The 26,202-nt window shown below is 36.0% G+C and overlaps 1 protein-coding gene and 1 long non-coding RNA gene across 3 annotated transcripts in view; one reads left to right on the top strand and one right to left on the bottom strand.

Annotated features, from left to right (window-relative positions):
* Nucleotides 1-11,180, top strand: part of LOC132365843 (uncharacterized) — a 62,645-nt gene extending 51,465 nt beyond the window's left edge. Inside the window, exon 3 of the long non-coding RNA XR_009503263.1 lies at nucleotides 11,140-11,180. This is a non-coding gene — a long non-coding RNA (uncharacterized LOC132365843). The remainder of the gene's footprint in view (nucleotides 1-11,139) is intronic.
* Nucleotides 1-26,202, bottom strand: part of ARHGAP24 (Rho GTPase activating protein 24) — a 528,172-nt gene that overhangs the window by 284,252 nt on the left and 217,718 nt on the right. For both annotated transcript variants that reach the window (XM_059922688.1, XM_059922690.1), the window contains exon 3: nucleotides 3,579-3,666. In XM_059922688.1, the coding sequence (XP_059778671.1) occupies nucleotides 3,579-3,666 (88 nt within the window). The remainder of the gene's footprint in view (nucleotides 1-3,578; nucleotides 3,667-26,202) is intronic.

Raw genomic sequence — 26,202 nt, forward strand, 5'->3', positions numbered from 1 at the left:
TTTTCTTTGTATTTAATGTTTCATAGTTTGAATATGTTTCTTGGCATGCTTCTCCTTGGATTTAACCTGTATGGGACTCTGCACATCCTGGAGTTGGTTGACTATTTCCTTTCCCACGTTAGGTAAGTTGTTTTTTAAAAAAATTATTTATTCATTTATTTATGGCTGTGTTGGGTCTTCATTTCTGTGCGAGGGCTTTCTCCAGTTGTGGCAAGTGGGGGCCACCCTTCATCGCAGTGCGCAGTCCTCTCATTATCGCGGCTTCTCTTGTTGCGGAGCACAGGGTCCAGATGCACAGGCTCAGTAGTTGTGGCTCACGGGCCCAGTTGCTCCACGGCATGTGGGATCTTCCCAGACCAGGGCTTGAACCCGTGTCCCCTGCATTGGCAGGCAGATTCTCAACCACTGCACCACCAGGGAAGCCCTAGGTAAGTTTTGAACTATAATCTCTTCAAATATTTTCTCAGACCCTTTCTTTTTCTCTTCTTCTTCTGGGACCCCTATAATTAGAATGTTGGTGCATTTAATGTTCTTCCAGAAGTCTCTGAGACTGTACTCAATTCTTTTCATTCTTTTTTCTTTATTCTGCTCTGTGGTAGTTATTTCCACTATTTTATCTTCCAAGTCACTTATTCATTCTTCTTCCTCAATTATTCTGCTATTGATTCCTTCTAGAGAATTTTTAATTTCATTTATTGTGTTCATCATTTTATGTTTGCTCTTTAGTTCTTCTAGGTCTTTGTTAAACATTTCTTGTATTTTCTTCATTCTATTTCCAAGATTTTGGATCATCTTTACTATCATTACTCTGAATTCTTTTTCAGGTAGACTGCCTATTTCCTCTTCATGTGTTTGGTCTGGTGGGTTTTTACCTCGCTCCTTCATCTGCTGCATATTTCTCTGTCTTCTCATTTTGTTTAACTTACTGTGTTTGGGGTCTCCTTTTTGCAGGCTGCAGGTTTGTAGTTCCCATTGTTTGGTGTCTGCCCCCAGTGGGTGAGGTTGTTTCAGTGGCTTGTGTAGGCTTCCTGGTGGAGGGGACTGTTGCCTGTGTTCTGGTGGGAAGGGCTGGATCTTGTCTTTATGGTGGGCAGGGCTGCCTTGGATGGTGTGTTTTGGGGTGTCTGTGAACTTATTATGATTTTAGGCAGCCTCTCTGCTAATGGGTGGGGTTGTGTTCCTGTCTTGCTAGTCGTTTGGCATGGGACATCCAGCACTGGAGCTTGCTGGCTGTTGGGTGGAGCTGGGTCTTAGCGTTGAGATGGTGATCTCTGTGAGAGGTCTCGCTGATTGATATTACACGGGGCCGGGATGTCTCTGGTGGTCCAATGTCCTGAACTCGGCTCTCCCACTTCAGAGGCTCAGGCCTGACACCAGGCCAGAGCACCAAGACCCTGTCAGCCACATGGCTGGTGCTTCCGGAAGGATGAGTGTTTCTTTCTAGCTCTGCTGCACAACACGGGTTCACCCATGTATACAGGTGAAGCAGGGCCAGGAATGAAAAGTCCTATTTTCCATTGTGCTTAGTTTAGCTTCACTTGCTCACAGGGTGCTGCATGCAGATGCCTTGCCCCAGCCTTTCCGACCAGAGTTTCTGGTGCAAAAAGCCCTAAGTAATCTTGATTTTGCAAAAATTGGTTAAAATCATGTGATACCAATCCCCACATCCTCATACAAATACAGAAACATTTGCCTGGAAATTCCATCCTAATGTTAGGGACACACCAAAAACCCCGATGACCAAGATTCATGGCACAAACACTGGATTCTCAATGCAGCCATTGTGTTTTTCCAATTCTCTCTTTAAAGAAGCATTTGGCACAGTTCTCTTGTCACTCCATAAGATGATTCAGAATTATAAAACCTAATTTAGAAGCTACTACATATTGTATTAATGATTCAGAAAGCATCTTTTCAAATGAGCTATGGGCATAGTATTGATATGTTTATTTCCATAATTATTGCAGCCAACCTGAACTTCCTTGAGAAAAAAAAAATTCTTTTTGGAATGGCAATCGTCAGATTCTACAGCACAAGGTCATAAACCCCTTAAGCTTTGCTCATTAAAAGCCATTATATCATATGCATTGCACTTGAAACACATACCCAAGAACTGCAACCTTGGAGGGGAGGTTTTGTGATTTCATGGGCTTGAAGACACAGCTCTTCTGAGAACAGTCTTGACAATATCTACCTACAGTATATCAGAACATCTTCCCCAAAAAGTGAAATCTCTACACATTTAGTAGACTGCATGGGAAAGTAGACCTTTAGTGTTATTGAAGATACAGAATCAAAGTTGTCAGTTTAATACCATGCTCATTTCAAAGCCCACAGGTCTAATGTCTGAGAATAAACAGTGAAAGAAATTTCCTCTACTGATACTTCAAAGACTTTGCAACATCTGGAATTTGGTTCCATATAGGGTATTCCACTAAGAAGTAAGTATAAAAAGGTTTTAATAGAGCAAACAAGATTCAGGTTTCCTACAATATGTTCTCCCTGGGGGGAAACAACACAATGCATCCGACTAAGCTTTCTGCACTTCAGCTGCATTAATTAACATTTAGTCATGGATTCCATTGTGAGCCAGATGAACCCAGAGCTACAGCTGTTTTCATTGAGGGGAAAAAATATGCTTTCACATTTTAGATTCTTAGCACTTACAAATCTGGGGAAAATGTTTTATTGACTGCCTTTGTACTGGCATTGTTGATATGCATTACATATTAGTCACCCAAATAAATTCACACTCACCCTAGGCTGTGATTAAATCAATGTTAATATCACATTAACTGGGTCAGTCAGAGCCAAAGCCATGAAAACCACGTTTCTAACTCCCTTTTTCTTACACCAAGTGTTAAAGAAGGGCTAATGAACTGATCAAAGAAGTAGATCACAGCCTTGAAAAGAGTGTTGCTGAGTGAGTCAAAGACTTAAGTGGAGATCAGGTATTCTGAGAGGGGTGGATGCAGATGACTAAAAAAAATGAACAGATGTTGAAGAAATGTAACTGCAGGATCTGATGACTTGGCAGAAACATCCTCAATGCTACCAGCCAAACATGTGGAAGTGGTTGGTTGTGAATGAAGATGAGGTACAGAACTGCAATCCTTGGTCAGTCATCGAAGGAGGGTTTTTGTTTTGTTTTGTTTTTATAGCAAAGACTCCTTAAAGACACAGTTTTGTAAGAAAATATGACAGTGAATCAGCTGGACATGGCATTCTACCTGGAACACCTGGTCAAATTTCATACCACAAGAGCACTGTAAAATCACCTTTGTCTCCAATAGTCCCTAACAAGTGCTGTGTCATGACTTCTGGTCAGCTCTGGAGTCTCATGGACAAATGGAAATCCAATAGTCATGTGGCCACGTGTAAGTGTGTACATGTGTTCATTCGTACCAGTGTACAAACCTGGAATCATTATCTGTGTAAATACTAACCAACGTTGACCCTTGCCTCATCAAATTAATGTTCTTAGCCATGACTCAAGAAAAATAAAGGCTGTCTGACCTGTCTTCACCTTTACCAACATGGAATGGCAATAGCTGAATCAAAGCAGAAAAATATCTTACCTGGAACTACTTCAAAAAGGAATTTCCCTGGGCTCTCTTCATTGCAGGGATGTTCAAGGACTTTATTTCCAGGCAGAAAAATAGTACCCTGTGGACACAAATGCCCCAAACATCAATATCAGATGGCAAATATTGAATATCATCATCATCAGTGAATATCCAAGGTGCATCTGTAACCCAGGATACAGTAATATGCATCAGACTCATTTATATTCCCATCTAGTCCAAAATCATGTAACAGCATCATATTCATTCAACATTTAACGAATATTTGTTGAACACCTAATATATACAAAACACTGTTAGATGCTGAGTTCATTTTATGCACCAATTTATTAAATGTATTTTGTGTGCTAAAAATTTTTACTGAGCATTCAACCAACATAATATTATTTGTTAGAATAATCTTATAAGGTAGGTATTATTTTTCCCCATTTTACAGCTCTGAAAACCAAGGCAGAGACATTCAGTAACTTAGCCAATGCTGCCATAGCCTTCTCTTGATTATCCCCTCTCTTTTCAGTTGGATTTTCTTCTCTTTAGTGCATCATTTTCATCAGCACAGATACATATTTAAAAGTCGATCCTATTTAAAAAGTTACTTTGACTCCACCTCCCACTCCAGTTCTCGTTTCATTTTTTTTTTTCCTTCCCTAGCAAAGAGTTGTCTACACTGAATATATTTCCTCATATAGATCCACTGCAGCTTGGTTTGTGCACTCATAATTCCAATTACATGACTCTCACAAGCTGTTTGCTGGACAATTTTCAGTCCTCAATGAACATGGCTTCTCAGGAGCATCCAGCACTATTAACTACTCTTTCTTGAAGTGCCTTCTTTCCTTGGTGTCTCGGTTTTTTCCAGGTTTTCCTCTTACTTTTCTGTTGGCTGAGTCACTTTTGCTGGCTCTAATTGGCCTTTAAATATTGGAGTTTTGGGGCTTCCCTGGTGGCGCAGCAGTTGAGAATCTGCCTGCCAATGCAGGGGACACGGGTTCAAGACCTGGTCTGGGAAGATCCCACATGCTGCGGAGCAACTAGGCCCGTGAGCCACAACTACTGAGCCTGCGCGTCTGGAGCTTGTGCTCCGCAACAAGAGAGGCCGCGACAGTGAGAGGCACGCGCACCGCGATGAAGAGTGTCCCCCATTTGCCGCAACTAGAGGAAAGCCCTCGCACAGAAACGAAGACCCAACACAGCCAAATAAATAAATAAATAAATATAAATAAATTTTAAAAATTTAAAAAAAAATATTGGAGTTTTTCAGAGATTTATTCAATGATTCTTTCTCTTCTGACTTTATACATTCTTCCTCCAAGCTATCTCATCCATGACTGTGACTTTATTAAACCATAAGGCAAAGAATATCGGATTAATATTTCAAACCCAGGACTCTCGGACCTCCAGACCTCTATATCCAAGAGCTTATTTGACATTTCCATTTGGATATCTCAAAAGCATCTTAAACTAAACTTAGTCAAATTAAAATGCAATTAATTCAGGTCCTATTTATGTATTCCCTAACTCAGCACCATCTTGCAATCAGTTGCAAAAGCCAGAAACGTAGCAGTCATCATCTCTATTCTACTGTATCTTTACTACCACCACGCCCTAGTCCAAAAGACTGGTGTCTCCTTATCTGGAATGTTTCAAATACCCATTCATTAAATTCCCCTCAATACTGGAACATCTTTTAATCCATTGTTTTTCCTTAAGGTGGTCAGAGTGATCTTTAGAAACAGAAATTTGATCTTTCAGCTTTCCTGCTTAAAAATCTCCAATGGCTTTCCTTTGTCTTAGAATAAAGCTCTGGGAGGTCTGGCTCCACCTACACCTCTAAACTAATTTTTCCACTCTTACACTTTCAATGCTGTCTACGATCTGGTCAATTGCCCTTCTATAAGTGGCATCATGCTCTCATTTACCTTAGGACTACATTCTTTCTCTGGGTGTTTTATACCAATTTTTCAGATTGACTGCATCTAAAATATACTTGCATAGCTTCCTGAATTTTCCTTAGACTGATTTACCAGTGTATGCAATTATGTTATTTGTAAGATTATTTAATTAATGTTTATCTCTATCATTAAACTATAAAAGAGCAAATATAATGCGTGTTTTTTACCCTAAGCTACCGCCAAAGCCTAGCACTTCACCTGGCATAAGGTTAATGTTTAAAAAAAGGGTATTGCTGAGTGAATGAGTACTGTTAGTACAGTAAACCTAGTATTCAAAACCAAGCACGCTGGATTCAAAAGCCTATACTCTTGTCCATTGTATTATATTGTCCATTTTCCCAGCTTGAAGCAATATTTAGCTCAAATAATATTTTACACAGCTTTCATTCTGCCTGGTTTGGCAGAGAATATTATCGTCATTATATTTGTCCCTCCTTCTGGGCTTAGAGTGATAAAGTATAGCACTCCCTAACTAAAACCTAAGGAATTAGAGGTTAGAAGGGTACCTCCCCATCTGTCTGCACCTTACAAGGTGAGGTGTTGGAAGTACTGCCTTTGTTTTCCTCCTCCAGGAAGTAAAATTTCCTACTTCTCATCATATCTAGTGTTCTCTTGCCTATGGATTCCATTCTACTTATTGGTATTTTTTTAATAAGTTAAAAGATTACTAAGACTTTGAAAATATTCATTATAATTAAGACCATTTATAGAGAGGTTTATATAGAGTAATAAAATCAGTTGTTTCAATTACTAGTTTATTTTACTTCCTGAAATGCTTTTGTGAAATAATTAAATGTGTGATTTAGCTCAGTTTTAGAACATACCATCTAACCTTCTAGACAGACACAACATTCATTTCTGCATGCATGTATGTATGTATACACGTATGACTCATATTTAATTCTATGTCTTCAGGCTCTATTTAGGATCTTAAACTGTACATATGTCCTATAAGTTGAATTCAAGCCACTCTTCTACATAAACTATTCCCCTCTATGAAATCTCAATCAACTTCACTTGATAATTAAAAGACAGAGTAATGCTATCCTTTGTTGTCTTTTTTGTAGATGAGAAATAGCTACTTCTGGCTGGAATTTTCATTTTCATTTTCAAATTTGACATTATATTTATATTTTGACAGTTTTCCAAACAAATTGTGATGTAAAAATAATAGTTTACTTATCAGTAGGCAGGGCAGGGTATACTGCAATTGCCAAACCTTTCCTGTGGTTAGTTCATTAAGTCATTCAGTAAGTAAAATAAAATCATTTAATTGAAACAACTAACTTGATCACCTTGTATAGAAACAAAGCAGTTAATATCTATAACTAAGAGAAGGGTGTTAATTGTGATAGTTATCTTCTAAGTATTTTGCAGTGTATACATTGTCAGAAAATGCACATAAACAAACAAACAAAAATCTATAATTTACCCATCACCATAGATAACCAATATTAACACCATATACACCTATCCATATTTGTATGTATTTATGTATATGTATGTATTAACATACACAGTAATTTTTACAAAAATAGTAGTCAAAATATTACCTGCTTCAAAACTTAAGTCATATATTGTTCTTATGTCAATTTAATAATCTGCATCATTTAAAAAAGCTGAATAGCATAGTACATTACTTGCTCAAATATGCATACTGTCACATCCTTTATTATTGTAAAGTATTTATGATTTTTTTGTAACTGTTATTACATATAACATTTCCATGAACATCCATGAAGTTAAACCTTTGCACTTCTCCTTAACTTATTCTTTAGGACAAATACCTACAAGAGAAATTAGTAGTCAAAAAATATGCACTGTTTGTGTGGGTTTGGTTAATTCTTCCAGAGTTGCCCTAAACTAACTAACCAAACAAACAACTAATAAACAAATATAATTCAAGTACCTCATCTGATTAAAACATAATGTATTGAGACACTACCATATGTCAGATAATATTTCTAGAACTATCTCAGGTATTGTGAGGTATTTGAAAGAAATAAACTCTACTCTCAATAGAAGAATAACACTGTATATAACTATTGAACAAGTGAGTGTCAAAGTAGGTTGAAAAAATATATATATATATAATAAAAGTTTAAGAAGAGAGTGCCATAAGGGCAGTCTGATTAGTTAGAAAGATAATATGAAGGAAATGGTTTTTAAAGGATGTTAAGGTTTTAACATTTAGTGAGCTAGGGGTAATCTTCCCAAATGGAGGACGTAGTATCAGCAAAACAGTAATTAGAACCATATGTGCAGAGCACGTTACACTAAGGAGAAGATTCATGTGGAGGAATAATTAGGAAGTAAGGCTTCTTGGTGATATTGAGGACATGCTGTGGGAAGTCAAACCCTAGGCAGAGGACGTTGCACTTGATGTCCATGACAGCTGAGAACCAGAATAGGTTCTTGAGCAAAGCAGGAGATTTAAAAATACCACCTCTTAGAAGTTTGTTACCACAAAGCAATTAATTTGACATGAGAGCAAAGTCAAGACATAAAGGTGTCAGCAGTAGAAATGGCATAAATTTGCATTAGAGATGAATTATTAGAGATCTATTTTGAGGAAATATGAAAGAAACTGGTCATATCTTTAACTCAGGGAATGAAGAAGGAAGAGTCAAGATGACTTCGTTTTTCTCTTCTGTATATCTGAAAGAAAGGTGATGCCTCTTGTTAGAAATGGGAAATTAGGAAGATTCAAGCTCCATGAGGCCCATGCTCTTGAGCCCAAACTCAATTCTTTAATTTTTCTGTTAGTAGCTATGCTGGGTATTCTCTATTTGCCCTTGAGATCTTCTATCCACCCATCACTCTATTCTGTACCCTAGGAGACTAATCTCTACAAATTGCATAAACCAGGCTCTCTTGACCTCTGGCTTCAGGTTGGTTTCGAGGCCACAGCAGGAAGTCAGAAAGTCACCAGAGTCAAGCCAAGATAACTCTCCCTCCATGCTAGGCAGCAATTTGACCTTAGTTGCATTGACTATCTTAGTCCACAACTCCTAGACCTTCAGGCTTCTGCAGGTTCCAGTAGACCAGAGTGGTAATGGGTTCCTCCCTGTTTTTAGCCCCAGAGCTTTTTCACTATCCTTTTGGTTTCCAGTAACCTTTCCAAGAAATTGTAAATAATTTCTTTACCACACACTCTTCAATTACACCTTTTGAGGTACAGCCATCAATTTCTTGCTGGGGATCTTTAGTGACAAAATATCCAGGGTACAAATATTCTTGAGTTTTTTAAGAAAGGGCATATTAACCCATGATGTTCAATATACCTCACTGCAAATTTTGGATGGTCAGAGAGAAGAGGCTCAAGTACAAGAAAGGGGATGTACTCTTTTTGACAGGAGTTCACTACATATGGCAATAATTATATGGCAATAGTTAATCAGCATATTCAGAATGGAATTACACTTATTTTTCTCCCCTATAGGGAATATCCCTTTTATAAGCATCTTTAAAACTTCAAAATGGAATAATATGCCAAATTCTTTTTACAGTTGACAACTAAGAGTTGGCAAAAGAAACATAATTCAGAACCATACTAGTATTTTGCTTTCAGCTAAAATTGCTATTAGAAAAGCAGCTCCTCTCTTAGTTAATATCCGATCATTGAGCCAAAACCGCAATATATTGGGGTAAGACTAGATGCTGTTGAAAGTAAGCATGGTGATCTTATTCTCTGGGATTTGGATTGGAAAAATGTATGCATATGAAGTAGCTTTGTTAGTTTCATAAGCACAATGATGAGATTTTTTTTCCAGCATGAACAATGGTCATGAGCATCACAAGGAACAAGGCAAAGTCTCAGCTTGACAATATATGTGTATTTTTAATGTGACCAGACAGAGGTTTGAAAATGATATCAAGGTGAAATAAATATTTCTCAACAATGTTTATTAGAGTAAAATAGATTAGGTTTTAATAGTGTAGATCGGTGTGATTTTCTTCTTTGTAGCAAGTAACTTCATTAATTCATTCAATAAATAGTTATTAAATAACACCCAGCATGTGCCAGGCCCTGTCTTAGGCACGGAGAATGTAATGGTTAGAAAGTCCAATAATGTCCTTGTACTCCTGGATCTGAGAATCACTCAGGGTAGGCAGAAAATTGAAAAAAAAGAAAACCAAAAAACCCAACCTATTATAGATAAGCCCCTTTTATGAAAAGGAAACAGGATGCTGTATGCTTATAAAGGACATACAATTGTATCCACAAGTGCTCCAGCCATATCCCAATCTACCAATGACAATGAAGTCAGTGGTTAAGTAAATTTATTCTGGAGTCAAACTGCCTAGGTTCAGATACCCACTCTCCCACCGATTAACCAAGTGACTTCAGGCAAGATATTTATCCTTTCTAGTCTTCATGTTCATCCTTAAAATGGGATAAAAATAGAACCTACTTCATAACTGTGAACTAATATATGTGTAGTTTGTAGAAAAATGCCGGGTACATAGTATTTTTAGTTGCTTTTAATATTTTAAAAAGTCTTTCTTATATCCCAGAAATTTGCAAGATATTTTGGGTCCATATTTTGCTAATCCCCAAATAATGGGATGATTCTAGTAAAGGTTCAAAATACATCTGCTAGTATTATCATCTAGTTGAGTGAACAAGGAAGTAAACCAATTAGAAAATTTGAAGTCAGTTTTTACTATCATGTCTGTAAGACTAGATTAAAACAAATAAACCTCTAATTAGCAATCATAATAACAAACAGCAAAGCAAAATGATATTGATAATGATGATTGCTAACATTTCTTGACCATATATTACTTTGCTAAGCAAATGTGTATTCTACTTATACAGTATCATTCATTTGCCTCGTGACTCTGTGTCGTGTCTCTCATTTTATACATGAGGGAAATAAAGCTCAGGAAGCACCTAGCAAAAGAGACTGGCACAGTAGATTCCAAATACTTATTTGTATTAATTATTAACCCAATTCATGTTCTTATTTCTAATCAATTACTGTTACTTAAAGCATTTTGAAGAATGTTTATAAATAGTTATCGAGTTTCTTCTTAGCCCCTGAAATAGTTATACTGATTTCTGGGGTGCTTCTAGGGAGATAATAGAAGGGGAGACTTGCAAATTGGTTCAAATTTAGGATCTATGAAAATAATTCTGCAGTGCAAACTGCTTGGGGAACACTGACCTAAGCAGTGCTGTGAGTTATAGAAAAAAATGGCATAATATTAATGAAGTGTACACTCTGTAAAATGTACTATTTTTTTAGCTAATGAAACACATCAGAGCAAGTAATACATGTAATATTTCCAAACTATTATTTAAATTAACAATGATAAACATAATAGCATAACTGTTTTATAAGTACTGAATAAATAGAAATAAATTCTCTATACAGATGTCTCATCTTGATGCTTTATATTCTAAACTGCAAATTAAGAACTTGAGAAGCATTGTCATTCTGGGTTCACTCTAATTTTAAAACAGCATTTGCATAACATTATTACATATGTTCAGATCCTAGGAGGCTAACAGGATAGCAATAATTGTGATAGAAAAAAAAAATATGGGCAGTGTTTTGATGTAATTTATTTAAAAGCTTTTAAATCTTTCTTTTCAGACACAAGGATCCCTTGCCCCATGTGAACTCCCCCTCTGGACAGAACAGAGGTAGTTCTTGAATTTCTTCTCTGATGGGGTCCTTCTAAATGAACATTCTCCCTGGAAACACAGACATTACCGTCCGAGCTACATGTTTTTAATTAATTGGACAATGGAGAAATTCCTTGACTACAGGGGAAAAAACAGACTGAAAATGTGGAAAATGGAAGACATTATTCTAAAACCAAAATTCTATAATTACACTCTCAAAATTGGTAGAGACCTTAGAAATTACTTTTTTCACGCTTTTCTAATACATGAATACCTTTGCGATACCACAGGCATCCAGAATTTTCCCACAACACCTATCTCACAACCTTTCTTAAGGTGTCCCATGCCATTTTTGAAAGATTGTAATTGGAAGAAAAAAAATCCAACTGTGACACAAACTCTATCCCCCAACAATTTCTACTCCAAATTCTTCCCTTCAGAGTGAAATCCCCCTTTTCCATCTTGAATCATTACAGCTAACCATCTGCTGAGACTTACTGTGTGCCAGCACTCTGATGTACATTTTAATCTTCTAGAATACCATGTGTGGAGGTACAATTACCACTGTCCGTTTTACAGAAGGAAGGTTGAAGCATAAATAAGTTGAGTGGCATGCAGCTGGTGAAGTGCAGAGATGCAATTTGACCTTCTGTAAATCCAAGCTCCACTTCCTTAGCTAGTTTTTTTTATATGATAGAAAGCTGCAGTGTGATTTATTCGTTCATTCACTTACCTGTTTATTCATTAAACATATATTTAGTATGTACTATGTATTGAGAATGCCAAAATGCTTAGAAAAAATGGAATGTTAGTATAGATTATCTTCGGATAGCCAGGTCATAAATAATTTTTATTTTGCTAAGTTTTTCTTATTTTTTTAAAAAGTTAAAATAATGAGCACGTATTACTGTGTACTAAGGAAAAATATACAAACATATTTTTAAAGCAAAGAAAAATGACAGTAGAAGGCAGGGTTGAATAGAAGCATTTTGGAGTCTCAAAGTTATACTGCCTTGTGGTAAGGACTGTGGAAGATAGTTCTAGAACATATCTAAATATAGTACAATACTCTGAATATTGGCCACTAGAAGATATCAGGTCCTAATCCCTGGAACCTGGGAATGTTATTCTATTGGGAAAACAGTCTTTGCAGATATGATTAAGTTAAGGATCCTAACAGAGAATTATCCTGAATTATCTGTGTGGACCTTAAGTACAATGCCAAGTGCCTTTACAAGAGCTCGACACAGGGAGATCTGTTGCACACACAGAGGAGAGGGTGATGAGAAAAGGGAGGCAAAGATTGGAATGACACAGTCACAAACCAAGAAATGCTGTCACCAGAAGCTGGAAAGTTCCATCCTAGAGCCTCTGAAGGGAGTTTGGCCCTGCCTACACCTTGAGTTTGGACTTTCTGGACTCCAGAACTGTGAGAGAATAAATTTCTGTTATTTTAAGCCAACAAGTTTGTGGTAATTTGTTACAGCAGCCAAAGGAAACAAATACATATAAAGACTTTGAAATAAGCTTTCTAATGACCCCTAGGGAGCAGCTTATAAACAGCTGACATTTTGAAAGGAGTCCACTGCTAATTCTCAAGTGCGGGTAAGTGGTGCCTAAATTTTAATTAGCCAGTGATTTGAGGGGAGAATCCACAGTGTGCAAGACATTCAAATAGGTGGTAGCTAAAGAAAATCCCTCCTCATCCAACCCTCTAGAGCTCTCAGTAGGAGGAACTGATTAAACCAGTGTCACTTCATGTCCTGGGATTCCAGGACAGAATATCTGTGGCAAGGTTAAGTAAGAGTCCTTATTCAGAAATGACTGAGTTCAACAGCTAACCCCTCTCAACTGGTTACTAGGACCTTGACCTTTTATTTCATGTCCAACAGTATATGCTATTTTACCACATTTATTATTATTTCTCAATTAGAAAAATAAATGTCAGCTGCTCAGGGGGTGATAAATGCCAAAGGTTTGAAACAAAGTCTATGGGAGGAGAAGAGAAAAGAAAAAAACATGTTTTTGAGTTTATGTCTCATTATGAAAGAAATATAAAGAGCAAAAACAGTGATAGCTATATAATGTTTATTATGGGAAAATCTGGAACCCTAAAGAGAAAGGTCCAATAAGCCATTATAAATGGACCAGAAAGTTGTTAATAATTAAAACTTTCATTTAACCCTTTATCTTAATCAACTAATAAACCCTTTGTGTGTTTAAAAAGTAAAGCGGAAAAGACCTACGTTTAACCTTGGAAGAAACGGTATAATAGCTAAATTTATAATACCAAAATAATCTGGGATGCTGAATTAAGTGATCATGCTAATTTTTTAACAACCAAGTAAAATTATTTTATAGTTGGTTTAATAACTTTCCATATATTTGAATCTTAAAACTGAGAAGTACAACTAAGAGGAAAAAAGTCATTAACAGGAAAAAGGCAAAGTAGGACTTAATCACACAGCTGCTTTTTACATTTTGAACTTTAAAATGAAAAATCTCCTTTGGCTTATTGGACACCTATTTTTATTGGCATGCTTCTACTTCTTTGACCTACAGTTAATTATGTTCTATGTAATCCTTAAAATATAGTGCTGAAATTGTAAATACAGTGTGATATTTATTTCTGTAAAGATAATATGCTTTTGCAAAATTACAAAAGTTTGACAACATAGTCTGTTGCTAAGGAAAACATTACTCTCATCCACTGGTGGTAGGAGGGCAAAATGGTAAAATTTATACAGAGGGCACACTGGTACTATTTATCACGCCCACACACATAAGAAATGGCTTGTTTGCAAGGTCACTTGTTTTACAAACAGCATTGTTTGTAATAACAGGATTTGAAACAACTCAAGTGTCCATCAATGAAAAATTGGTTAAATAAATGATGATATATCTGGGTAATGGAATATTATGCAGCCACAAAAAATAAGCTATATCTATTAAAGAATATATATGAGAATACATATATTAATAGTTCTCTATGGGATGTATTATAAAGAGAAAGAAGGATAGCTCGATTTAGAAATAAGCATTCAGTATGCTATATTTTAAATAATAAAGAAATAATAACAAGAACATATATATGTATTTGGCTTTATTCACATAAAAAATCATGGGAAGAATATACATGACACTAATCAAAGTAGTTATCTGTATATATGCACCCCAGTATGCACAGCATCATTATTTACAATAACCAAGATACGGACACAACCTAAGTGCCCATCAGCAGATAAATGGATAAAAAAGATGTTGCATATATACACAGACACACAGACACACACACACAATGGAGTACTACTCAGCCGTAGAAAAGAATGAAATTTTGCCATTTGCAACAACATGGATGGACCTGGAGGGTAATGCTTAGTGAAATAAATGAGACAGAGAAAGACAAAACTGCATGTTATCACTTATATGTGGACTCCAAAAAATAAAACACATGAATGAATATAACAAAACAGAAGCAGACTCATAGATACAGAGAACAAATTAGCGGCTATCAGTGGGGACAGGGCAGGGGAGAGGAGCAGCACAGGGGTAGGGGACTAAGTGGTACCAACTACTATGTATAAAATAAATAAGCTATGAAGATATATTGTACAGCACAGGAAATATAGCCAATATTTATAATAACTTTAAATGGAGTATAATCTATAAAAATATTGAATCACCATGCTATATACCTGAAAACTAATATAATATTGTAAATCAACTATATTTCAGTTACGAAAAGTGGTTATCTATAGGGAGAGTGTGTGTGTGGAGTGGAGAATAAGGATGGATGGGAAGTAAGACTTTCAATGTAAACATTTAATACAGTTTTGATTTTGACAGTAAATGAATGTTTTATCTACTCAGAAATTAAATTTAAAATGAAAATAATACGCAAAGAAAAAGTTTCACAAAAATACTAACACTGGGGCTTCCCTGGTGGCGCAGTGGTTGAGAATCTGCCTGCTAAGGCAGGGGACATAGGTTCGATCCCTGGTCTGGGAGGATCCCACGTGCCGCAGAGCAACTGGGCCCGAGAGCCACAGCTACTGAGCCTGTGTGTCTGGAACCTGTGCTCCGCAACGGGAGAGGCCGCGATAGTGAGAGGCCCGCGCACCGTGATGAAGAGTGGCCCCCACTTGCCACAACTGGAGAAAACCCTCGCACAGAAACGAAGACCCAACACAGCCAAAAAAAAAAAAAAAATACTAACACTATATACAGTTAAAACTTTAAATATTCTTTATACTGTTTTTTCTCTAGAATTTCTACATTGCAAGGATATTACTTTTTTGATATAAAAATAAACCTTTTTATGTTTGAGTTTGAGTTAATTCACTCAAAGTGTTAAAGATATATCTGGTGGGCTCTACACATGTTATTCTAGATGTGCTAAGACAACCTGGAACTAAGAACCTGAAGGGAGTATGAGCATAGGCACAATTTTAAAACATTTTTGTTTCATATCCAAATTTCTTTGATAATGTGTGTGTGAATATTTTTAATTTAATTTTTTCTTTCCTTGGCAAACAACTACTCTTCTTGCTTAGCAAAATAATCTCAAGGGAAAATATTAGTGACTAAACTTTTGGATTTAATAGTCTAATATTTTTAATCTCAGAAGTTCTATTGATTTCATAGTTGTTCTCACACAATATCATACAATGTGTTTTCCTGGCTCCTGCCCCAAGCTACTCAAATGTCATTGATTTCTTTCTCTATCTTAAAACTTTTGATTTGGCTTTATGATTAAGAAGCAAAGTGCTTCAATTCTAAGTATTCATTTTCACCATGCCTCTGTCAGATCGACTGGAGACAAAGTAGTAATCCAATTAAAATCTAATTTACTTTGCAATAGTTAAAATTAATATAACAGCCTTTCTACTTCTAAATTACATTAAGTAGAAATTGTTGTTGTTTTTTTGATAGCTATTTTAACATGCATTGATTTCCTACACAAAGAAAGCACTGTAACAAAACACAAGTATGCAGCAAGCCAGATAGCTTGACAATGATACAATCATAATGCAACATGAATTGTTGTTGCATTTCCTCTCTAGGTCAGATGATGTTTTGCATGCTGAAGATACAGCGGCATTGAAAGTAGACAATATCCCTCTTCTCAGGAAGCTTACATTTTAATGAAGGAAGAAATACATACATCCACCCATACATAAATACATTTTAAATAACAAGGGAATTATTAAATGATGTAAAATACTGTGTAGTTAATTAAAATAGGGTGTTACCTGTGAAAGTGCCTGGGTGGATATTTTGGAATGACTGTTCAGAGAAGACCTCTTTGAGCAGGTGACATTTTAGCTGAGATCTAAATGCTAAGATCATTTGCCTTCCTACAATATTAAATTCTGTAATATTAATAGAGGTTTTACAGGGTTAAGACTTCCAATTCAAAAGATGCAGACCTACTAGAGAATGGACTTGAGGATATGGGGAGGGGGAAGGGTAGGCTGGGACAAAGTGAGAGAGTGGCATGGACATATATACACTACAGCCGCATAGCACAGGGAGATCAGCTCAGTGCTTTGTGACCACCTAGAGGTGTGAGATAGAGAGGGTGGAGGGAGAGAGATGCAACAGGGAAGACGTATGGGGACATATGTATATGTATAACTGATTCACTTTGTTATAAAGCAGAAACTAACACACCATTGTAAAGCAATTATACTCTAATAAAGATGTCAAAAAAAAAAAAAGACTTCCAATTCATAAGCATGTTATATCCCACCTTTAATATAGGTTTTTTTTCATGTCTTTCCACAAATGATTATCATCTGTATATTTTTGTATCTGTATGTATATATATAAATCTGAATTTGTATATATACTGTTGTATATTTTATACAGTATATATATTTATATTAGTACATATTTTGATCTACCTTGTATATTTTGATGCTCTTCAAATGGCACCTAAAATATGTTTTTGAACTGTTTACTGCTAGTTTATGAAAATGTATATTGATTTTGTATACATCAACCTTTGTAAATTATCTGTAAGATATTTGGGTGTTTCAAGAGATGGATATTGTCTGTAACTAATGGCAGCTGTGTATCTTCTTCTCCAATCCTTAAACATTTTCTTTTATCCTACCACGTGCTGACAAGGACCCACTAATAAACTGGTGAATTGATGTGATAATAGCAAATATTCTTAACTTAGTTCTGGTGTTAAAGGGAGTGCTTTCAATGTGTCATCATTAGCTATGATGACAGCTAGAGATTTTTAATAAGCTATTCTTCATCACTTTCAGGGGCTTCTCTTTTATTCCTAATTTGCTAAGAAATGTTTTGTTTTTTTAAATCATGAATGGGTGTTAAATTTTGTTAAACCCTTTTTTGTATTTATAGAAATAATCAGATGATTTCTTCCCTGTAACCTATTAGAATATTAATAATTAGTTTTTAAATCTTAAGTGAAACAGAGCCGGTACTATAGTTACACAACCATTCCATTTCCTTCCTGAGCACACTGCAAGATTTCATTTCCCAATCACTCCTGTGCCTAGGTGAGATCATGTGACTAAGTTCTGACCAACAGGCAAAAGTGATGTACTTCCAAACTTGGCTATAAAACATCCTGTGTGATCTTCCTCTCTGTCTCTTCCTACTTGTATGCTGAAAAAGGTGTTCTTAAATTGCAAAGCTACAAACTGATAAGTGCTTAATTCCAGAAATAATTGTGTGTAGTGAATATGCATACACACACATATATATGTATGCACGTATGTATATGTATATATGTGTATGTGTGTGTGTAGCAATCTCCTAGGACACTCTTCCTACAAATGTTTGGAGAATACCACCATTTTATGAGCGCTTTGAAACCTTTAAGGAATCATAATATCACAATGGGTACTACTTGAATTTTTCTGGTGATGACAATTCATTACTAAGAAAGGAGGCAGAGTAGCTACACTGAAGGAATCTGAGTCTCTAAAATGTCATGGTCTCTAAAGACCTCAAGAGTAGAGCTATTTATTATTTATTTCTCTATCCCCAGTAGTTTAGAAGGTAACAGGCATATAGAAGGTACAGGTAAAAGTTTATTGAATGGCTGAATGCATGAAGCCACTGAATCTTTGGTGAGTTCCATTATCTATAAAATAGGGATAATTATAATATAGTACATACATGAACTAACACAGAGGATGATTTGGAGATTAAAATCAAATCAGGCAGGTGGCATTTTTAAATTGTGACACACTTTGGAAAAGATTATTTTTTTTCTTTTATTCTCCCAAGATAACTCATTTTGTCTAATAATAATACATATTCAAGGATAAAACTGGTTTTCTTAGGTGAATTGAGCTCCCTTTTATCAGAGGAATTCAAACGTGGCCTGAGAAATCACATGATGGAGTTGATAGGAAGAATGTGTGCCCTTTGACTTCCTGACTTTTAGCCTCCTTTCCAATGAAGACACCATGATGTAAGGAAGCAGAAAGGTAGGGAACATATACATTCACTAGGATTATTTTAAGTAGAGAAAGACAGTAAAGTAAGAGCACAGGCTTGGGATTCTGACAAACTGGTTTTAAATTCTGACTTTCACATCCTAGACATATGACTTGGAGAAAATTATTATTAACATTTGTACTTCTGTTTCCTCATTAGCAAAATGGATCTAAAAAAGAGCTTTCTATAGAGGATTGTTTATAGGTTTAAATAAAACTATGCATATGAAGTGTTTAGCATAGTAACTGATATATGGTTAGACATCAGTAAATAGTAGCCATTATTAAGACTGTTTTTCATCTAAGTCTAATTTGGTAATTCTCTGGGTACAGGACAGAGTTTTAGCTCAATAAATGTTACCTATTATTATTTATATTTATAGTCTAATAGAACAATACCTGTTGAAAAGTGATCATACATATATAATGTTACTCAAAATAACATATGTTGAAGGATAAATGAGGCCTGAGCAAGATACTGCTTGATATATCTGTGAGTTTTCAGGTTCATCTTCCCAGGAGTTTCTCTTTGACAAATTAGGAAATGAAAACCAGCAAACTTCTGTCCTGGAATAGTCAGAGTGCTAAACAATAATTTCCTCAGCTCATTCAGACCATTATGCCACATACTAACAACAGGCAGGTGGAGATTAGAAAAAAAATGACTATTTCCTGTTTTTTTTTCTAAAAATATATAAAATTAACAATTAATTTAGACATAAATCAGAACTCAGGGTGCAATAGTCATGCTGGTCTCCTTTTCATTCCAGGTTGAGTTAATCCACTTTCATTCTTGTACCAGAGGCATTGGTGACCTAATTTTTGGATAAGACAATAAACTGTCCAACTTTACTAATGTTCTTTAGATTTTCTTGTTTTTCAAGGAAATATAGCTTGTGTCCTACACATATGTTCAAAGGGTAGAAACTATTTTTCAACGATTTCTATTTTTAATGAAAAATAAAAACCTGTAGGGGATCAGTTTGCGATTACTTATGTGTTCATCAGGTACCTTCTGAGGATCTAAAATCTGAATTTAAATCTAGTGGTATTTTATGATTATTATAACCATCAATGTATTAAGAATCTCAGTGGAAATATTTTTCTAGACATAGCGAAAATAAAAGTTAAAGAGATAACAGTTATCTCTTAGATAGTCAAAATAAAACACTAATTCAGGAAGCATAAGGAAAGGTTCCAAATTTCTCTGGTGAGGAAAATAAAAAAGTCCAAACAAATCATTTGTATTTCTGCATTCTCCTTAACCACAAACTCTGCTAAAAATATTTACTTGCATGGATTATAGTAATGGTATTAAGAAAGAAATTTGAATTTTAAAAATATAAACAATAAGAGGTATTCCTAATATATCTCAAAAAGACATGTTTTTGAAGAGCACATGCTTCAGTGAAACATATGTTTCATGTCTAGTGAAAATCTTTTTTACTAGATTTTTAAAAATAAATTAATGATTGTTAGTCATAGAAAAATATTAAATTAAAAGTAGACTCTATATTAAAGTTCTTCACTATGACAGGTGAATTTTAGTAAGCAAGGTGAAATTTTACGTTAACATTTATTCTTAACTAGAAAATTTCACAGTATATTCAGCCATTTTTATTTAATAATCAAGAAAATACATTTTATTAAATTGTCATTAAAATATACCCAGTGATTCAACAGATGCAGTATTTGACAGATTTGGCATCCATCAGGGAAAAAAAATTTTTAACAGGAATTTGAGAGGTAATCTGCCCCTAAACTGATTTTATATCTACATATCACATAATATTAGAGCTGGAAAGTACTTTAAAGTTACTCAGCTCACTCCTCTACAAAATACCTCAATTCTGTCTTCATCCATCTTCTGTTGAATACTCCAATGAAAAGACACTTACTGCCTCTTGAGGAAGTTCATTCCACAATGGTAGCCACTGGTCTTTTCTAAGATTTACACGAGAGCCAACTAAAATCTGACACTTGAGAATCTCTGCTGCCCCCGCCAAACATTTGATTGATAATGCTCTCTGGCTCTTGACATCTTTGAAGACAGCTACTATGCCCACACTAAGTTCTATATTTTGTTCATCCATTCAGAAAAATTAGTGTCCAAGCCCTCATCATCCATACAGACAGCTCTGACACCAAGCTTGTTTGTCATTAACTGTTCAAGCATGGTGCCCAAACTCAGTGCTCCACATGAAGAGCCACTGAATAGAAGTTAAGAGCTTAAGTTCTGGAGTCAGACTGACTTTGTATACAGCTAAGCTCTGCTCCTTGTTAGAAAAATCTTGGGCAAGTTCCTGACCCTCTCTGTGCCTCCGTCTCTCCATCTATAATACTAGCAATTGACTTATAGAACAGTTAACAGCTTAACACAATGCCTGCACATGGTAAGTAGACAAAAAAATGCTAATTTTTAAAAATACTGGACTATAATCTTTTATACCTGGACAATATAATTCAATTAAAAGGGTCTAAAATTCTGCTAACCCTGCAGGTGTTCTGATCACGTTGTTGCTCCCAGAGAGTATATGGTCACTTTTCACATGAACTTCTATATACACACAAGTAATAATTTTATATTCATTCAAGTAATGACTAACCCTAAATGTATATATGTCTTTTTGTATATTATATGTATATTCATACATTTTCTTTGCTAAATTTTTGTGTTAATTTGGGTCAAGACACTAAATTTTGGGGTAAAGTATAGTATCTATCATTTATATAAACTTTTATAGCTTACAAGGGATTTTTAAATATATCATCTTAAACTTGGCAAAAATTTTATATTTAATTAATTTTATAATTAGAAATTTTTGCATTTAACGTCTTTTAACTGGGATACCTTTTATAGACAATGGAAGATTATAATTTATATTACAGTCTTTAATTCTACTTAGTGATACACAAACTAATTGTACATTTTACATCTGATGTGGTCTCATATTAATTGAAATATGGTTTACATGTGAAGAATAGGTACATTCATCATAAGAAGCAACAAAATCTAAAGAAAACTCTTTAGCAAACTTCTCCACTTTCCTATTTAGTAACTATTTGAGAAGTATTTAATAACTATTTAGAAACTATTTAATAGTAGTCTATTTAACGCTGCCCACACACTCCAAACTTTTAACACTTATTGGTCACCCCCATTGTCAATCAATCAAATTAACTTATGATGTCTTCTTAGTTTCTTATAATGTTTTATCTCCTTGTTTATACTTTCAAAAATATATGCCAAGCTCCACTATATGCCAGATATTTTTCTAGGTGTTGAAAATACAGTGCTTAAAAACAAACATAGAGACGCTAAGGCTGCTGCTGCTGCCACCAAGAAGCCTGTGTGCGAGCACAGTTCACTCTCCACACCACCCCTCCCGGGAGCCTGTGCCGCCCGCCACTACCAGGGTCCCGTGATCCAGGGACAACTTCCCCGGGGGAACGCACGGCGCTCCTCAGGCTGCTGCAATGTCACAATGGCCTCTGCTGCCGCAGGCTCACCCCGCATCCGTACCCCTCCCTCCCCCCCGCCTGAGTGAGCCAGAGCCCCGAAGCAGCTGCTCCTTTAACCCCGTCCTGTGAGAGCGAAGAACAGACGCCCTCAGGCGACATACACGCAGAGGCGGGTCCAGATCCAAAGCTGAACCCCGGGAGCTGTGCGAACAAAGAAGAGAAAGGGAAATCTCTCCCAGCAGCCTCAGGAACAGCAGAGTAAAGCTCGAGAATCAACTTGATGTACGCTGCATCTGTGGAATACCTGAATAGACAACGAATCATCCCAAATTGAGGAGGTGGACTTTGGGAGCAAAGATATATTATTTTTTCCCCTCTTTTTGTGAGTGTGTATGTGTATGCTTCTGTGTGTGATTTTGTCTGTATAGCTTTGATTTCACCATTTGTCCTAGGGTTCTGTCCATCCATTATTTATTTATTTATTTATTTTTACTTTTTAAAATTTTTTTCTTAATAATTATTTTTTATTTTTTATTTTAATAACTTATTTTATTTTATTTTATTTTATATTCTTTCTTTCTTCCTTTCTTTCTTTCTTTCCCTTCCTTCCTTCCTCCCTCCCTCTCTCTCTCTCTCTTTCTCTTTCTTTCTTTCTTTCTTTCATTTTTTTTCCCTTTCTTTCTGAGCCGTGTGGATGAAAGGCTCTTGGTGCTCCAGCCAGGAGTCAGTGCTGTGCCTCTGAGGTGGGAGAGCCAACTTCAGGACACTGGTCCATAAGAGACCTCCCAGCTCCACGGAATATCAAATGGCGAAATTCTCCCAGAGATCTCCATCTCAATGTCAAGACCCAGCTTCACTCAACGGCCAGCAAGCTACAGTGCTGCACACCCTATGCCAAACAACTAGCAAGACAGGAACACAGCCCCATCCATTAGCAGAGAGGCTGCCTAAAATCATAATAAGGCCACAGACACCCCAAAACACACCACCAGATGTGGACCTGCCCACCAGAAAGACAAGATCCAGCCTCATCCACCAGAACACAGGCACTAGTCCCCTCCACCAGGAAGCCTACACAACCCACTGAACCAAACTTAGCCACTGGGGACAGACATCAAAAACAACAGGAACTAGGATCCTGCAGCATGCAAAAAGAGGACCCCAAACACAGTAAGTTAAGCAAAATGAGAAGACAGAAAAACACACAGCAGATGAAGGAGCAAGGTAAAAACCCACCAGACCTAATAAATGAAGAGGAAATAGGCAGTCTACCTGAAAAAGAATTCAGAATAATGATAGTAAAGATGATCCAAATCTTGGAAATAGAATAGAGAAAATACAAGAAACGTTTAACAAGGACCTAGAAGAACTAAAGAGCAAACAAACAATGATGAACAGCACAATAAATGAAATTTAAAATTCTCTAGAAGGGATCAATAGCAGAATAACTGAGGCAGAAGAATGGAAAAGTGACCTGGAAGATAAAATAGTGGAAATAACTACTGCAGAGCAGAATAAATGAAAAAGAATGAAAAGGACTGAGGACAGTCTCAGAGACCTCTTGACAACATTAAACGCACCAACATTCAAATTATAGGGGTCCCAGAAGAAGAAGAGAAAAAGAAAGGGACTGAGAAAATATTTGAAGAGATTTTAGTTGAAAACTTCCCTAATATGGGAAAGGAAATAGTTAATCAAGTCCAGGAAGCACAGAGAGTCCCATACAGGATAAATCCAAGGAGAAACACGCCAAGACATATATTAATCAAACTATCAAAAATTAAATACAAAGAAAACATATTAAAGGCAGCAAGGGAAAAACAACAAGCAACACACAGGGGAATCCCCATAAGGTTAACAGCTAATCTTTCAGCAGAAACTCTGCAAGACAGAAGGGAGTGGCAGGACATATTTAAAGTGATGAAGGAGAAAAAACTACAATGAAGATTACTCTACCCAGCAAGGATCTCATTCAGATTTGATGGAGAAATTAAAATCTTTACAGACAAGCAAAAGCTGAGAGTTCAGCACCACCAAACCAGCTTTACAACAAATGCTAAACAAGACGCGTATATATGCTGTCTACAAGAGACCCACTTCAGACCTAGGGACACATACAGACTGAAAGTGAGGGGATGGAAAAAGATATTCCATGAAAATGGAAATCAAAAGAAAGCTGGAGTAGCAATTCTCATATCAGACAAAATAGACTTTAAAATAAAGACTATTACAAGACACAAAGAAGGACACTACATAATGATCAAGGGATTGATCCAAGAAGAAGATATAACAATTGTAAATATTTATGCACCCAACATAGGAGCACCTCAATACATGAGGCAAGTACTAACAGCCATAGAAGGGGAAATTGACAGTAACACAATCATAGTAGAGGATTTTAACACCCCACTTTCACCAATGGACAGATCATCCAAAATGAAAATAAACAAGGAAACACAAGCTTTAAATGATACATTAAACATGATGGAAATAATTGATATTTATAGGACATTCCATCCAAAAAAACCAGAATACACATTCTTCTCAAGTGCTCATGGAACATTCTCCAGGATAGATCATATCTTGGGTCACAGATCAAGCCTTGGTAAATTTAAGAAAATTGAAATCGTATCAAGTAGATTTTCTGACCACAACGCTATGAGACTAGATATCAATTACAGGAAAAGATCTGTAAAAAAGACAAACACATGGAGGCTAAACAATACACTACTTAATAACGAAGTGATCACTGAAGAAATCAAAAAATACCTAGAAACAAATGACAATGGAGACACGATGACCCAAAACCTATGGGATGCAGCAAAGGAGTGCTAAGAGGGAAGTTTATAGCAATACAAGCCTACCTCAAGAAACAGGAAACATCTCAAATAAACAACCTAACCTTGCACCTAAAGCAATTAGAGAAAGAAGAACAAAAAAACCCCAATGTTAGCAGAAGGAAAGAAATCATAAAGATCAGATCAGAAATAAATGAAAAAGAAATGAAGGAAACAATAGCAAAGATCAATAAAACTAAAAGCTGGTTCTTTGAGAAGAGAAACAAAATTGATAAACCATTAGCCAGACTCATCAAGAGAAAAAGGGAGACGACTCAAATCAATAGAATTAGAAATGAAAAAGGAGAAGTAACAACTGACACTGCAGAAATACAAAAGATCATGAGAGATTACTACAAGCAACTCTATGCCAATAAAATGGACAACCTGGAAGAAATGGACAAATTCTTAGAAATGCACAACGTTCCGAGACTGAACCAGGAAGAAATAGAAAATATGAACAGACCAATCACAAGCACTGAAATTGAAACTGTGATTAAAAATCTTCCAACAAACAAAAGCCCAGGACCAGATGGCTTCACAGGTGAATTCTATCAAACATTTAGAGAAGAGCTAACACCTGTCCGTCTCAAACTCGTCCAAAATATAGCAGAGGGAGGAACACTCCCAAACTCATTCTACGAGGCCACCATCACCCTGATGCCAAAACCAGACAAAGATGTCACAAAGAAAGAAAATTACAGGCCAATATCACTGATGAACATAGATGCAAAAATCCTCAACAAAATACTAGCAAACAGAATCCAACAGCACATTAAAAGGATCATACACCATGATCAAGTGGGGTTTATTCCAGGAATGCAAGGATTCGTTAATATACGCAAATCAGTCAGTGTGATACACCGTATTAACAAATTGAAGGAGAAAAACCGTATGATCATCTCAATCGATGCAGAAAAAGCTTTCGACAAAATTCAATACCCATTTATGACAAAAACCCTCCAGAAAGTAGGCATAGAGGGAACTTACTTCAACGTAATAAAGGCCATATATGACAAACCCATAGCCAACAGTGTTCTCAGTGGTGAAAAACTGAAACCATTTCCACTAAGATCAGGAACAAGACAAGGTTGCCCACTCTCACCACTATTATTCAACATAGTTTTGGAAGTGTTAGCCACAGCAATCAGAGAAGAAAAAGAAATAAAAGGAATCCAAATGGGAAAAGAAGAAGTAAAGCTTTCACTGTTTGCAGATGACATGATACTATTCATAGAGAATCCTAAAGAT

The sequence above is a fragment of the Balaenoptera ricei genome, chromosome 5 (assembly GCF_028023285.1).
Source record: "Balaenoptera ricei isolate mBalRic1 chromosome 5, mBalRic1.hap2, whole genome shotgun sequence".
Taxonomy (NCBI): Eukaryota; Metazoa; Chordata; class Mammalia; order Artiodactyla; family Balaenopteridae; genus Balaenoptera; species Balaenoptera ricei.